At 38.8% G+C, this 16,274-nt stretch overlaps 1 protein-coding gene across 1 annotated transcript in view; it reads left to right on the top strand.

Moving 5' to 3' along the window:
- LOC308518213 (S-adenosyl-L-methionine-dependent tRNA 4-demethylwyosine synthase TYW1-like) overlaps positions 1-16,274 on the top strand; it is a 126,764-nt gene that overhangs the window by 43,497 nt on the left and 66,993 nt on the right. Inside the window, exon 10 of the mRNA XM_081089820.1 lies at positions 12,013-12,131. Coding sequence (XP_080945946.1) covers positions 12,013-12,131 — 119 coding nt within the window. The remainder of the gene's footprint in view (positions 1-12,012; positions 12,132-16,274) is intronic.

Below are 16,274 nucleotides of genomic sequence, written 5' to 3'. Positions count from 1 at the left end.
AGTCAAAGTTCTTTGTGGTCTTGATAATTTTTAAGAGGGAAAGTGGTTCTTTGTACCTCCTTCCATCTGTAGAATGCATCTCATTAAGAGTGTACATTAAAATATGTTCTCAAGTTCTTTGAATAAATTGTATACTTGTGTGCTTATGGTAATAGTTTGATATTTGGTTGATCTAGTTCAGTTTGATTTCAATGTAAAGAATTAAAAAAATTATTTTGTTTTATTGAATAGGTTAAACGTTTGCTTTTCTAGGTTAAAAACTATAGATTTCTATAAAAAAGGTGTATACAGTTGAAGTATAATCATTTTTTCCTCTGGATCACTTACCACAGAATATGGTAAACATATATTAAATATCTAGAATCAGGATATTTGCCTATCCAGAGAACTGCAGTAATCACCAAATGTTAAAAGGGTTTTGTTACACTAAGCCAAAAAATTGATCCAGAGCTGTTAGCTGTTACATTCAGTGTAAAAGCTCTTTGAAAACTAATAAAATTTCACTAATGTGAGGCATTTTGCCTTAAGGCTTGGAGGTGAACATCATTAGTATAACTGATGTAGGAGTCCATGGGTAGCCCTCCATGAACCATGACTCCCAGTATTCACACGCTTAGTTAATTCTCTAGGCTTGGCAATGCGACCAGCTTCGGTCATTGGGGTATCAGCAAGAATGATTCAAGCAGAGGCTTGATAAGCACTTGCACATTGAGGCTTGTCCTCTTGGAATGCTTCCTCTGGGAACCCAGCTACTGTGCTATAAGGAAACCACTAGTGAAGGAGGAGCAAGATGCCCTAGCTCTGTCAGAAATCTGAGTGCACAGCCCCAGCCAAACTCCGTCTGAATGCAGTTCCATGAGGGACTTCAATGCACACGGTAGGGCGTGGATAAAACACCCAGTTGACCCACAGAATTAATAGAGAAAATAATACGTGTCATATTAAGCCACTGAGTTTTGGGACAGTGTGTTATGCAACAGTAAGTACCTGAACCAGATGGCATTGGCTACTTGAAAGTGGTCATGGTTTGCTGCTGACTTAGTCGGTGTGGCAGGGAAAACAGTCATAGAGAAGAATGACAAAATTTGAACTGTGCCAAGCCCTGAGCCGAACTGAAGCAACTTACAAGGTATGGATAGGGATTTAGATGAGAATGCTGAGAAAAGCACAGGAAGTGTGATTTTTTCTTCTTTTTTAAAAATATTTTTTTATTGATTTCAGAGAGGAAGTGAGAGGGAGGGTGAGATAGAAACATCAGTGATGAGAGAGAATCTTTGATTGGCTGCCTCCTACATACCCCACACTGGAGATCAAGGCCCCAACCCAGGCACATGCCCTTACGGGGAATTGAATCATGACCTCCTGGTTAATAGGTCGACGCTTAACCACTGAGCAATGGAGGCTGGACTTTTTTCTTTTTTTTTTTTTGGTCTTCTTTTCTCAGTTCTATGTCAAGGAGTATTTGCTGGAAAGATTAAGGGCCTGGCAAGCATTCTGCCAAGTGCTTTATGGCTTTGCTATCTTCATTTTTCAAACCTGTATCATTTGAATGGAATACTGGAGAGTAGGAGATTCTTTCAGCCAGAAAAACATTACTCTAACGATGCTGATGGAGGGGACTTGCCTATTTGATGGTCACTTAATTTACTTGACAGTTTGTTTTTCTATCCTTACCATTGCAGTGTTCTAGTCTAGAAAATAAATGACATATTTATCATGCATACCTGTATATATGTATAGCTCATATATAGTATAGCTTATATAGTATATACACTAGAGGCCTGGTGCACGAAATTTGTGCATGGGTAGGGGGGTCCCTAGCAGAACTGATCTGTGGGGCAACTGGCAGGGTGATCGAGGGACCCCTGCTGGTACCCATGTTGGCCAGCCCGGCACCGCCTGCTCACCGGCCCCACCCACCGCCACCACTGCAATTGCCAGTCGCCTCCTCTCTCTGCGGGGCAATGGGGGGGCCCCTATGGCACCCACCTTGACTGGCCTGGGACCTGCAGGCTGGGGGCAGCTCCTGCATTGGGCGTCTGCCCCCTGGTGGTCAGTGCGCATCATAGCAACTGGTCGTTCCGCTGTTCGGTTGATTTGCATATTATGGTTTTATTATATAGGATATGCACAGGTATAGCATATCCTATATAATAAAAAGGCTAATATGCAAATTGTCCCCTCGACTGGGAGTTCGACCAGGGGGTGGGGCCGGCTGGCCAACCACCACAGCCCCTTCCCCCCAGCTGGCCTGGCCCAATGGGCCCCGATTAGGGTGGGCTGGCCGGACCCACCCATGCACAAATTCATGCACTGGGCTTCTAGTATGTGTGTGTGTGTGTGTGTGTGTGTGTGTGTGTGTGTGTGTACATAAATATATATACACACATACATATGGCATATATCATATATTATACAGCACTTTTACTTATCATTGTGGAAGGTAACGGGGATATGAGGGAGGCCTGCCCTCATTGAATGTATAATAAGCTTAATGAAAAGGGTCCCTCTCCTGTTTTTACTTTTATGTCTTTTCATGTTTCCCTCTCTCTGGCCCCAAATAGAACTCCAGTAAACCCAAACCCAGATCAGAAATTGATTTGATAATAGCCTTTTTATATCCTTGGTGATTTTCTGTCTACTTGTGTGGGAAACTGTTTATTGCCTTCACTATCTGATAAGCGTAGACAGAGAACCCCCCCCCCCCCCCCACCAAGGCTGGGTGCCTTTGAAGCCCTAGCAAAGGTCGGAGCTAGGTGCCACCTCTGTTTGTCCAGACAGTGGTAGCTGAAACTACTCCCCCATTTATTATTATGTAAATCCTTGCTGATGGGCTAGTCTGCCTGTTGCAGGGGGTCACCTGCCTAGGGCTATGCTATGGGTGCATCCCAGATCAATAAAAGCTTGGTGAGGCCTGAGCACGGGGGAGAAGTCCTTCGGGACTTGCCGCCTGGTCCCCCAATATTGCAAAATTATCTCCTGTCTCTTTCTCTCATTTGCTGTGCGGCTCTTTCAGATACCGAACCCTACTCCACGCAGAACGTGGAGGGAGTCTTACACGACAACTTGTTCTATCTATTTCTTAGAAAGTAATGTTGAAGACTCCAACCCTAATTGTGAATTTGCCCATTTTTCATTTCAGTTCTATCAGTTTTTGCCTCATGTACTTTGAAACTCTGATGTTAGGCGCATACACATTTAAGATTGTTATGTCTTCTTGGTGAATATACCCTTTTACCATTACGTAATGTCCCTCTTTATCTGTGGTAAGAGTCTTTGAAGTTTACGTTATCTGATACTAATATAGCCATCTCAGCTCTCTTTTGATTAGTGTTTGCATACTGTACTTTCCCCATCCTTTTGCTTTAACTTCCTTTAGCATTTCTCTTGGAGCAGGTTTGCTGGCAATAGGTTCTCTTAGTTTTTCTTCACCTGAGAATGTTTGTGTTTTGCTTTCATGCTTTTAAGAATTTATAGCTGTAAATTTCCCCCTTAGCAACTGCTTTTGCTGCATCCCATAAGTTTGGTATATCTTTGTTTTTATTCATCTCAAGTATTTTCTAATTTCCCTTGTGATTTCTTCTTTGATCTATTGGTTGTTTAAAAGTGTTTTGTTTAATTTTCACAACTTTGTGAACTTTCCAGTTTAAAAAAAAAGTTTCTGATTTCTAACTTCATTCTGTTGTGATCAGAGAAGATACTTTGTATGATATTTATCTTTTAAAATCTATTGAGACTTAATTGTGGCCTAACATATATTCTATCCTGGAAAATGTCCTATGTGCACTTGAGAAAAATGTGTATGCTGCTGTTGTTGGGTGTAGTGTTCTGTGTATGTCTGTTAGATCTAGTTGATTTATTGTGTTTACGTCATCTGTTTCCTAACATCTGTGTTGTTTATTCCATTATTGTGAATGGGATATTGAAATTTCCAACTATTATTGTAGTGCTATCTATTTCTCCCTTAAATTCTATTCATTTTTTGCTTCATATATTTTGATGATCTATCATAGGTGTGTAAATATTTATAACTTGTTATTATTTTTGCTATATTGAAGCTTTTATTAACATAATGTACTTCTTTCCCTCTTATAATCTCTTTTTGATTTAAAGTCTGTTTTGTCTGATATTAGTATAGCCTCTTGTGGTCTCTTTGGGTTACTAGTTGCATATGATATCTTCCATCTTTTAACTTTCAACCTGTGTGTGTCTCTGGATGTAAAGTGAGTCTCTTGTAGACACTATAGTTGGATCATGTGTTCTTATCCATCCTGTTAATCTTTCGATTGGAGAGTTTAATCCATTTACATTTAAAGTAATTATTGGTAAGGAGGGACTTGTCATTGTGCTATTTGTTTTCTATATGCCTTACTGCTTTTTTGTTCCTCATTCCTTGCATTCTTGTCTTCTTGTGTGTTTTGTTGATTTTTTTTCTAGTGAAATTTTAAAATTTCTTCCTAGTTTTATTTTGTGTATATGATAGCTATTTTCGTTGTGGTTACCATGGGGATTACATGTAACACCCTAAAGTTATAACATTTTAATTTGAATTTATAGCAGTTTAACTTCACAACATACAGAAACTCTGCTCTTTTATAGTGCTGTCTCTGTCCCTTTTGGTTGTTGGTGTCACAAAATTACTGAGCCCTAAAACATAAACCAATAATTTCTTTAAATGCATTGACCTCCTAAATTATGTTGAAAAGAAGATTTGGAGTTATGAACCAAAGTTATAGTAATGCAAACTTTTCACTAATATTTAAAAAAATATGTTAGACTCTTAAATCATATAGAAAACAGAAAGTACAGTTACAAACAGTGTTATAATGATACCAGCTTTTATAATTGCCCATGTAATTTACTTTTTTTGAGCTCTTTATTTCTCTATATGCCTTTCGGTACTGTCTAGTGTTCATTTCTTCTCGAAGGACTTGAGCATTTCTTTCAGGGCTGGTCTAGTAGTCAGGAACTACCTCAGCTTTTGTTTATCTGGGAATGTCTTGATTTCTCCCTCACTTTTGAAGGACAGCTTTACCAGATACAGATTTCTTGGTTGATAGTTTTTTTTTCACTTAGCATTCAGTATATTGGTCCATTGTATTCTGGCTTCCAAAGTTTCTGATGAGAAATTTGTAGATAATTTTATAATTTGTAGATGGTCCCTTATATATGATGATTCGTTTAGTTTTCCCCACTTCCAAGATTTGATCTTCGTTGTTGTCTTTTGAAAATTTGATTATAATTTGTCTTGGTGTGGGCTCTTTGAGTTCATCACACTTGGAGTTTATTGAGCCTCTTTATATTCATGTCTATTATCAAATATGGGAAGTTCTTAGCCATTATTTCTTTATATATTCTCTCTGCCCCTTTCTCCCTTCTCCTTCCAGGACACTCATGATGCACATGTTGTTCCACTTGCTATCCCTCAGGTTAGAGGTGCTCTCTGCTTTTCTTCATTCTTTTTTATTTCTGCTCTTCAGCCTTGATAATTTCCATGGTCTTATCTTCATGTTATGGATTCTTGTGCGAACTTAAATATGCCTTTCAATCCCTCTAGTGAATTTTTAATTTCAGTTATTATATTTTTCTACTCCAGAATTTCTTTGTTTTTTTTTTCTTAAGGCTTTTTCATCTCTTTATTGATATTTCCATTTTGTTCACACACATCATTTTCTTGACTTTCTCCACATCTTCTTTTAATTCTTTGAGCAACTTGAGGACAGTTTTTTTTTTTTTAAGTCTGTCTAATATATCTGCCATAAAGTATTTTTCAGGGACAAATTCTGTTGCATTTTTATTTTCCTTTGATGGGCCATGCTTTTCTGTGCTTTGTATGTCTTGTGATTTTGTGTTTTTGAACACTGGACAGTCGAATCTAGTAATGTGGTAACTCTTTCCCAGAGTTTTTGTTTTTTGTTATTTTTTTGTTTATTTCTGTAGGTTGTTTCTGTACTGAGGATCAGGCTGAGTTGTAACTCAATGTCATCTTATGTTTTATTCTGAGCCTTTCCTTAGGCATGTACAGTCACTTTTAATTTTTCCCCAAATATGCAGTTGTTTTTGATTGTTCTAGTCTTTTTTTAAAAAAATATTTTTATCCAGCTCACAGAGGAAGGGAGAGGGACAGAAGCATCAATGATGAGAGAGAACCATCGATTGGTTGCCTCCTGCATGCTCCCTACTGGGGATCAAGCCCGCAACCTAGGCATGTGCCCTTGACCGGAATCGAACCCGGGACCCTTCATTCTGCAGGCCAAGGCTCCATTCACTGAGCCAAACCGGCTAGGGCAGAATGCTCTAGTCTTTAATGTGAAGCTCCTGAAAGGAGAAAACAACAAATGAGGGCAATTAAGAAGAGGGAGTGTCCCTTTAAATCTCCTGGAGTCAGGGCAGATGGAGAGGCAGGGCTTGAAAAATGGGAGGAGGTGCAACAACATCTGCCCACTTCTTTGTCTGCACCTCTGTGAATAGAAGCACCAATCAGAAATCAGAGTGCAGATCCCCAATATTGGAGGACAGGGTAATTTTTACCTACCTTAGCTCCCACAAGCTGTGTGCAAGCTGTTCCAGGAAGAAGTGCACAGCTGCCTGCCTTGTGTCTGGTGGTGGTGTATGGGTAGCTCCTACTGTGCTAAAAGCTATACTTGACAGATATTAACCATCTAGGTCTTTCCCTGAAAGTTGCAAGCCTTCAACAGACCCCAGAGTTTCCAACAGTGTAGTTGCCTAGGTGGAGAACAGGTTCCTGGTGCTTCTTGCCCCTCCATCTTCCCCAAATCGTGTGTGTGTGTGTGTGTTTACACAGTTTGGAATTTATTTTGCACTACAGTATGAAAAAAGTAGCTAAGTCAAGGGTGAGCAAACTTTTTCCTAAAGGGCCAGATGGTGACTCTTTTAAGTTTCTGTACTGAGTTGCAGTTTCTCAGCTCTGCCATTGTAGCACAAAAGCAGCCGTAGACAATAAATAAATAAATAAATGCAGTGACACTATCTCAAGAAGCTTTATTTACAGTAACAGACAGTGGACTGGATTTGATGCATAGGCTGTATGGAGTTTATCGACCTCTGCTCTGAGCTCTTCATCCCTGTCAAAAATTGAAGAGTCTGAAATTTCACTATACTTGAAAGCTAACGAGTTAGCCTGCCACAGTTTCATGGATAGTGGCAGAGGATAAGGACAGTTTGTTACTCATGATAATAGCAGTAGACAGAATATCATCATTTTCTCTGGTTCTTGAGCCCTAGTTCTAATAAAGCAGCACTGTGGAGACCAGATAACATCGGTACATACATTATAGGAGTGGACCCCCACACTTAGGGATTATGAATCTTTTATAATTGGGAATAATTCGGCTAGGCCTTTCCCTTTGAGAGACACGTCTTTATTATATTGGATAGTACGCATAGCTATCATTTTGCTCTAGAAGGAGATGCTGTCTTCCAAGGCTATTCACTATACAAACCCTTTTGAAGAGAGAGTCTAGATTAAAGACAGTCAGTGCCTCTTCTCTCAAGACATTCAGAGAGACCCATCGAGCATTGTATGCCTCCCTTCTTTTCCCTGTACCTCTGTTTCCAATTGATGTGCACAGAGCCTACCTAATGGTGTCTTGCCTTCATTCATTGTGGCTCTGCTGGGCTGCAGTTATATTTTTCTAGGCTCTTATTTATCTCGAGGGTAAGAATTCATGGATTATCGAATCTGAGGGTATATTTTCCCTTCTCGATTCTTAACATGAATTCTAAGCATGTGCTGCTCGCCAGTCTTCTCTTTTCCACCTTGACCCTCCATTAATTTTCAGATGTGGGAGTACTTTGAAAATGTAATGTCTGAGGACTTCTGGTTTGGACAAGATGGCATAAACTCTTTTCTCCCTGCGCCTTCCTAAGACGCACAATTCTAAACCATGAAAAACACAAAAGGGAACCAAACAAGAACTCTGAAAGGCGGTAAGAGGAAGCCTGGCTGGTTTGGGACCTAGGACCGAGGGACAACAGAGCAGTAGGATGTCTTATATCTCCCACCTAAAGAAGAAGGCAACTCTGACCCCAAGTGTCCTGATCCTCGATCTTGCAACAGTTGGCCTCCAGGGAGGCTCATTCTTCCCCAGTATAGAATGGGAATCTCTGTTACAAGATCAGGGGAGACCAGTACCACTGGGAAAGGGGTTCGATTGGGAGCCCCGTTAACAATAAGCAGCTGGACAAGTACTCTCCTTTCCTGCTAGATATGCAGTCTCCCTCTCCTGCCAAAAGATATCAGGGTAGCCAAGTGAAAATGAAATGATAGAGATCCCTCCCCACCACCCTATCCCTGTAACAAGTGAGCTGGCCGGAGAAATGCTCTGCTTTCCTGGGCCTGAGGCTTCCTTCACTGAGGGATACCATGGCGACTGGAGGCTTTGTCTTATTCATCATGTGCACAGCATGCTTGGGTATATTAACTACTCAGTAAATAATGAAAATATGCACGTCTTCAACTGTTTCTCCATTGGCATGCTAGTGGAAATTACTCTGTGTTTGGCATTTGGTGGACTTTTAGTTTTCAATGCTATTTACAAGATTTGAATGTTTTCTTTGTCTTCTTGAATATTTTATTGGAAATTTTGAAGAGTTTGTAAACACCATTATCCTGAACAATATTTTTCTCCCTTCACTCCTGTTTTTGCTCTTAATGCAAGTACATTTGACCCTTGAACAACACGGAGGTTGTTCCCTGACCCTGACAGTCAAAAAGCTGCATGTAACTTTTGACTCCCTCAAAACTTAAACTACTAATAGCCTGTTGTTTACTGGAAGCCTTACCAATAACACAAATAGTCGACTAACACATATATTGTATATGTATTATGTACTGTATTCTCACCATAAAATAAGCTAGAGAAAATCATAAGTTATTAATAAAATGATAAGGAAGAGAAAGCACCTATGCAATGTTTATTGAAAAAAAATTTCTCATCTAAGTGAACCTGCACATTTCAAACCTATTTTGTTCAAGGGTCAACTGTACTGCGATGGAGGGGGAAGTCCTTTTATCAGTACAAAAAAATAAAAGACTTTCTAATCAACTGACATACTAGAAGTAATAAAGCTGGTAGATTTTATGTATAATTTTCTTCATTGTGGACAGCATTATAATATTAGTACACTTGACGTGTGATGTGTGATGTGTATACACATACATGTGTATAAAGACTACCTAGCTGTCTCCTTGTTTGTTGTTGCTGTTGTTAATACCATCATACTTCATTTACTTAGGCTGAAACTCTCATTTATCTTAGATGACGTTCTCTGTTTTGCCCCTCTGATCGGGAATGCCAGTGGTTGTACCTCTTTAGTACCCTGTTCCTCTCCTCCATTGATATTTTGGGCTGTCATTATGACTTCTCTTGCGTAAACTCCTCACAAGCTTCCCTTTTACTGAAATCATGCCAATGTTACTCAGAGCTTTTGGACAAATCTTTCTTATGATACCTTATAAAGCTTGATATCTTGTGACTCCAACCCTAATTAATCTGCAATATTTCTTCAAATTACCCTTTCTTACTGCTGTGGTTTTACCTCTCACGTATTAAACAGTGTTTTTTTTTTTTTTTTTTTAAATAACCTACTTATTATACATGTGGCTTGTCTCCTCAACAGTCCCAATATGTTCAAATTCCACTGTTCAGTTGACATGGAATATGCTCCAGGATGGATTCCCTTACCCACCCTCCTTTATTCAAAGCAGAGATACTCTTTCATATGACCGGCTTCTGCATTTTCTGGAGACTGTGTTACCTATCCCTTTGCATTAAGTATTTTTTATTTATTTATTAAATCTTTATTGTTCAGATTATTACATTTGTTCCTCTTTTTCCCCCCCATAACTCCCCTCCTTCCAGTTCCCACCCCACCCTCCGCCCTCACTCCCTACCCACTGTCCTCATCCATAGGTGCACAATTTTTGTCCAGTCTCTTCCCGCATCTCCCACACCCCTTTCCCCCCAAGAATAGTCAGTCCATTCCCTTTCTATGTCCCTGGTTCTATTATAATCAACAGTTCATTCTGTTCATCAGATTATTTATTCACTTGATTCTTAGATTCACTTGTCGATAGATGCATATTTGTTGTTCATAATTTGTATCTTTACCTTTTTCTTCTTCTTCCTCTTCTTAAAGGATACCTTTCAGCATTTCATATAATACTGGTTTGGTGGTGATGAACTCCTTTAGCTTTTCCTTATCTGTGAAGCTCTTTATCTGACCTTCAATTCTGAATGATAGCTTTGCTGGATAAAGTAATCTTGGCTGTAGGTTCTTGGCATTCATCACTTTGAATATTTCTTGCCACTCCCTTCTGGCCTGCAAAGTTTCTGTTGAGAAATCAGCTGACAGTCGTATGGGTATTCCCTTGTAGGTAACTGAGTTTCTTTCTCTTGCTGCTTTTAAGATTCTCTCTTTGTCTTTTGCCCTTGGCATTTTAATTATGATGTGTCTTGGTGTGGTCCTCTTTGGATTCCTTTTGTTTGGGGTTCTCTGCGCTTCCTGGACTTGTAAGTCTATTTCTTTCACCAGGTAGAGGAAGTTTTCTGTCATTATTTCTTCAAATAGGTTTTCAATATCTTGCTCTCTTTCATCTTCTTGCACCCCTATAATTCTGATGTTGGTACGCTTGAAGCTGTCCCAGAGGCTCCTTACACTATCTTCGTATTTTCAGATTCTTTTTTCATTTTGCTTTTCCGGTTGGGTGTTTTTTGCTTCTTTGCATTTCAAATCTTTGACTTGATTCTTGCGCTCCTCTGATCTGCTGTTGGGAGTCTGTATAGTATTCTTTATTTCAGTCAGTGTATGCTTAATTTCTAGTTGGTTCTTTATCATAACATCGAGGGTCTCATTAGATTTCTTGTAGATCTCATTAAGTTTATCGGCGGCTTCTAGACAGTTCTTGAGAGACCTTAAAAGTGTGGTTCTGAACTCTATATCTTCCACTGACAATTTTGTCCTGTTTCTTTGTCTCCGCATTTTTTTATGCTTTCTTGGTGCACCCCCTAGTGGTCTTTGTGTGCAGTCTTGTTGTAGTTAAGCCTTGATTGTTGTAGTTAATACTGGGGGGATTTGACCTCCAGGCCAACTGGCTGTGAGAGTCAGCTGTGTCTGCAGTGGGAAAACTTCTGTCCTCTGAGGAGGTACTAATCTAGCCTTTGCCTGAGGCTATCTGGCAAATGGCTCTGTGCAGGGCTTGTGCGGGGCAGGTCACACGGGATCAAACAGGGCGGGCGGAGGGAGCAGTTATGGCTGCTCTCAGTCCTGTCCCCAGAAGCTCTGCCTCTCAGAGTCCCAGCAACGGCTGCAAATCTCGAAGGGAAAGCTGCCCTCGCATTCCGACCGATGCCAGACAGTCCCGCTTCTCCCATTTGAGTCTGGGTCTCTAGAGACTCGCCCAGAACTGGAGCTCAGGGCCTGAGCCTCCCTCCTGATTGAAAACGACAACTGCGCCCTCAGCCACCAGCCCGCTCCACACGCACCTCCGCACCTTTGTATTTTCCGCACTGCGCCTCCTCTGAGTCTCGTATGCTGTTCTCTTTCCTTCTAATTGAAGAATTTCCCCTCAGCCAGCTTTCCTGTGGTTCTGGGTGATGTCCGTTTCATCTTTTAGTTGTATTTTTGAAGTGGTTGTGCGAGGCAGCATTCTCCGGTGTTTATCTATGCCGCCATCTTGGTTCTTCCTGCATTAAGTATTTTTGAACTGGTATTATTTGAGACAGTTGGACGGATTTGAAAAATAAAAGCATAAATGATCCTTCCTATAGAGCTTTCAGAGTTAATGAATCTTAGGTTTATTTCATTGGGTTTTAGAAAATGCAAATCATTATCAGAACACTATAATGCTATTGTGTTAATTTTCTGCACTGTGCAGATGCTATTAGGGCTATTTATGGTTATAAAACACATGGTTTCTTTAAAATGATGTCTTGGTGTTTCTGTGCTTTGAGGATTTTATTTAAATTATCATTTGTTTTTTATTCACAGTCAATGCTCCGAGGGAGAGGAGGTTGCTATAAACATACATTCTATGGTATCGAAAGCCATCGTTGCATGGAAACTACCCCGAGCTTAGCATGTGCAAATAAATGTGTCTTCTGTTGGCGGTAAGTTAAAATTAATGGCCATGGTGGCCAAATATGTAATGATCTGTAATAATCAATTTCTGCCCAACATGACACTCAAATGTACCTAAAGCTTTGATGTTCCTATAATTAATCCCCTTTCCATTCCTAATATTATATATTAGTGCATATGTTTGTTTTTCTTGACCAGTTTTATCAGGGGCTTGTTAACTTTTTTAGTTTTTTTGAATAACTTGATTTTAGCTTTGTATATTCTCTTCATTATACTTTTATTTTTTTGTTCACTAATCTATTAACTATTGTTTTTGTTTCTCTGTTCTTTTTCTAACTTAAATTGGACCATTAGCTCATTAATATTCAATCTTCTATAAGTCTTTAATTGTAAATTTCCCTCTAAGTATTCTTTACTACATTCCATGGATTTTGATTAGTTAATTATTCAATTGTAAATATGTTTTGATTTATATTATGACTTCTGTCTAACTCATGGATCAAAGAAATATTTATTTTAAAAATTGCACATAAGTTATATTTTGGGGTTATATTTTTTGTTATTAACTTTCAAACAAATGGTATTATTGTTACATGGTTTATACATGATTTCTAATACAAATTATTTAAAATTTATTGAGGAGTGCTGTCTGCTTAGTATATAGTCAGGTTTTCAAAATCTATTATATGTCCTGAAAAGAGTATATTTTTAATGGTCAGATATTAAAACAGCCATAAAATCTATTCTTTGTTACTGTTTGTTTTATCATTATTTTGTAGTCCTTATTTAGTAGTCCTCTTTACCCATAGTAATGTTTGTTGCCTTAAAATGTGTGTTTTCTGCCGAAACCGGTTTGGCTCAGTGGATAGAGCGTCGGCCTGTGGACTGAAAGGTCCCAGGTTCGATTCCGGTCAAGGGCATGTACCTGGGTTGTGGGCATATCCCCAGTAGGAGATGTGCAGGAGGCAGCTGATCGATGATTCTCTCTCATCGATGTTTCTAACTCTCTATCTCTCTCCCTTCCTCTCTGTAAAAAATCAATAAAATATATTTAAAAAAAAAATGTGTGTTTTCTGATTGTAATATAACTCTATTTCTTTTTTGTACTAACAATTGCCAGATCTTTTTCCTTCCTTTATGCAACGTCAAACTTTATGTGTCTTTATATTTTAGTCGTGTTTCTGATAAACAAGTGTTTGGCTGGATCAGTTTTAAAAAATCAACTTTTTTGAAGTTTTATTTACATACAACCAAATACCCCTATTTAAAATATACATCTCAATGAATGTTGGTATATGTGTACAACTGTGTGACTGTGACTACAATCAAGACATAGAACATTTTCATTATCCTGGAGTTCCCTTGTGCCCCACTTCTAGTCATTTTCTGATTTGCTTTTTGATGATATATATTACTGTGCTTTTTCTATAGACTATATAAAAATGAATCACCCAGTATGCATTTGTATGTCTGTTATTTTTCCTCACTAAAATATTTTTGAGATTCATCCATGTTTTTAGGCTTATCAGTAGTTTGTTTCTTTCTGTTGTATGGTTTTACCACCATTTGTTTATCCGTGCACCTCTAGTTGAGTACTATTTGAGTTGTTTCAAGGTTTTGACTAAATTATGAATAAAGCTTCTGTGGACATTAGTTTTTTGGAGACAAATATTTTCATTTCTCTTGGTTAAACACCTGTGCATAGAATTGCTGGATTTTTAAAAGTCAGTTTGGACAATCTGTTTTTTAACTGGTGGTGTTTAATTGGTCTTATAGTGATTGTTGTTTTTTTTTTATATATATATATTTTATTGATTTTTTACAGAGAGGAAGGGAGAGAGATAGAGAGTTAGAAACATCGATGAGAGAGAAACATCAATCAGCTGCCTCCTGCACATCTCCCACTGGGGATATGCCTGCAACCCAGGTACATGCCCTTGACCGGAATCGAACCTGGGACCCTTCAGTCCGCAGGCTGACGCTCTATCCACTGAGCCAAACCGGTTTCGGCTTTTTTTTTTCTTTATTGATTAAGGTATTACATATGTGTCCTTATCCCCCCCATTTTCCCCAAAACCCCCCACTCATGCCCTCACCCTCCTGGTGTCTGTGTCCATTGGTTAGGCTATATGCATGTATATAAGTCCTTTGGTTGATCTCTCTCCCTTACCCCCACCCTCCCCTACCTTCCCTCTGAGGTTTGACAGTCTGATCGATGCGTCTCTGTCTCTGGATCTGTTTTGTTTATCAGTTTATGTTGTTCATTATATTCCACAAATGAGTGAGATCATGTGATATTTATCTTTCTCTGACTGGCTTATTTCACTTAGCATAATGCTCTCCAGTTCCAACCATGCTGTTGCAAATGGTTAGAATTCCTTTTTTACCACAGCATAGTATTCCATTGTGTAGATGTACCATAGTTTCTAAACCCACTCAGTTGCTTTATAGTGATTGTTGATATTGATCAATATTGATAAATTATTAATAAACATTTATTCTTAATCTCTGATTTGTGCCTTCTGTTTATTTGCTTTTCTACATTTGTGTCTCTATCTTTTTTCTATCTAAGACTACTGTTATGCTAAGGTATCAGTTTATGTGTTTCTTGTGGGAGGCTTTTCTAGTTATCTTGTTGGAAATATAAGCCCTGAGTGTTATCCTTAAGCTGGCTATAGACCATGATATGTAGAATTGAATTTTATAAGTAAGTTGGGAATATTTAAGTGAAAGAAAAATTCCTAAATTATGCAAATCCTTTTTGTGTGTGTTTTCTGCTAATCCAGTTTTTTTCCTTCACTGACAACTATCTATAATTCTAGCTTCCAGACAAATAATTTTTAGTGCTTTGAAATATTTGCTTTCTGAATTTTTTGAGTGTTTCCTTTCATTTTTCTTTAACACGGTTGAAATAATTATCCTATATAATAAAAGGCTAATATGCAAATCGACCAAACGGTAGAACGACTGGTCGCTGTGATGCACACTGACCACCCAGGAGGCAGGTGCTCAATGCAGGAGCTGCCCCCTGGTGATCATTGTGTTCCCACAGGGGGAGCACTGCTCAGCCAGATGCCCTGAGCTGGCCTTATGGCTGGCAAGCACAGCGGTGGTGGTGGGAGCCTCTCCTGCCTCTGCAGCAGCACTAAGGATGTCCGACTGATGGCTTAGTCAGTTGGACACCCCTGCCCCCCCTGGCCACACCCTGAGGGCTCTCAGACTGTGACAGGGCACAAGCTGGGCTGAGGGATGCCCCCCCCCCCCGTGCATGAATTTTGTGCACCGGGCCTCTAGTATGTATGTATGTGTGTGTGTGTATATACACACACACATATAAATACACACACACACACACATATATATATATTTGTTTTTTTCTTTTTTTCTACCTATAGGTTTTTAAAGATCCTTGTTCTATAATTTAGTTTTATAGGCACATTTTGTTTTGAAATAATTTTAGATTTACAGAAGAGTTACAGAAATAGTAGCGTTCCTATGTTTTCTTTACCCAGCTTTCTGTAATGTTAAGACCTTAAATAACCAGGGACTAGTCATCAAAATCAAGAAATTATTTGTTTAAATTAGTTTGGACTCAAGGATACTAATTCTTTTGGTTTTAATCCAATAGTATTGTTATTCATTTTATTGTTCGTATTTTTCCAGCTTTGGCAATTGGGAGCTCTTCTGGATTGTCTCCTGTATTTTTTCTTTCTTTCTTTTAAAAATATTTCTGTATTTTCTGACTCCAGAAGAGTCTAGGTTCATCTTGTGTTTTCTCTGCCCAGCCCTGGAATCAACTGTTTTTCTAAGGAACCATAGTTTCTTTTATTGAAGAATGGTAGTTAGAATCCAAAATTTGGATATTTCATGTGCTCATTTCTGTTGGGATGTTAGTGCTTCTGGGCTGGCTTATTTTCTGATGAGATGTCAGGTGTAATTTTTATCTTTGTTGTAATATAATGTGTCTTGTTTCTCTAACTTACAGATTTTCTCTTTATTTTATCAGTTTGGATATGATATTTTTAGGCTTTAGAAAAATATCTTGTTGGTTGTTCTGTAAACTTGGATGTGTGGTTGTTTCTCATTACCTCTGGGAAATAGTTGGCTATAATTTTTCTACTATTTCTTCCTGTTTAGTACCCTTTGTTTTCCTCCTGGGATTCCAATTATGT

The sequence above is a fragment of the Myotis nattereri genome (genome assembly GCF_964212035.1).
Source record: "Myotis nattereri genome assembly, chromosome: 4".
Classification (NCBI taxonomy): domain Eukaryota; kingdom Metazoa; phylum Chordata; class Mammalia; order Chiroptera; family Vespertilionidae; genus Myotis; species Myotis nattereri.
The sequence above is the reverse complement of the archived record's forward strand: the minus strand, read 5'-3'. Positions and strand labels throughout refer to the sequence as shown.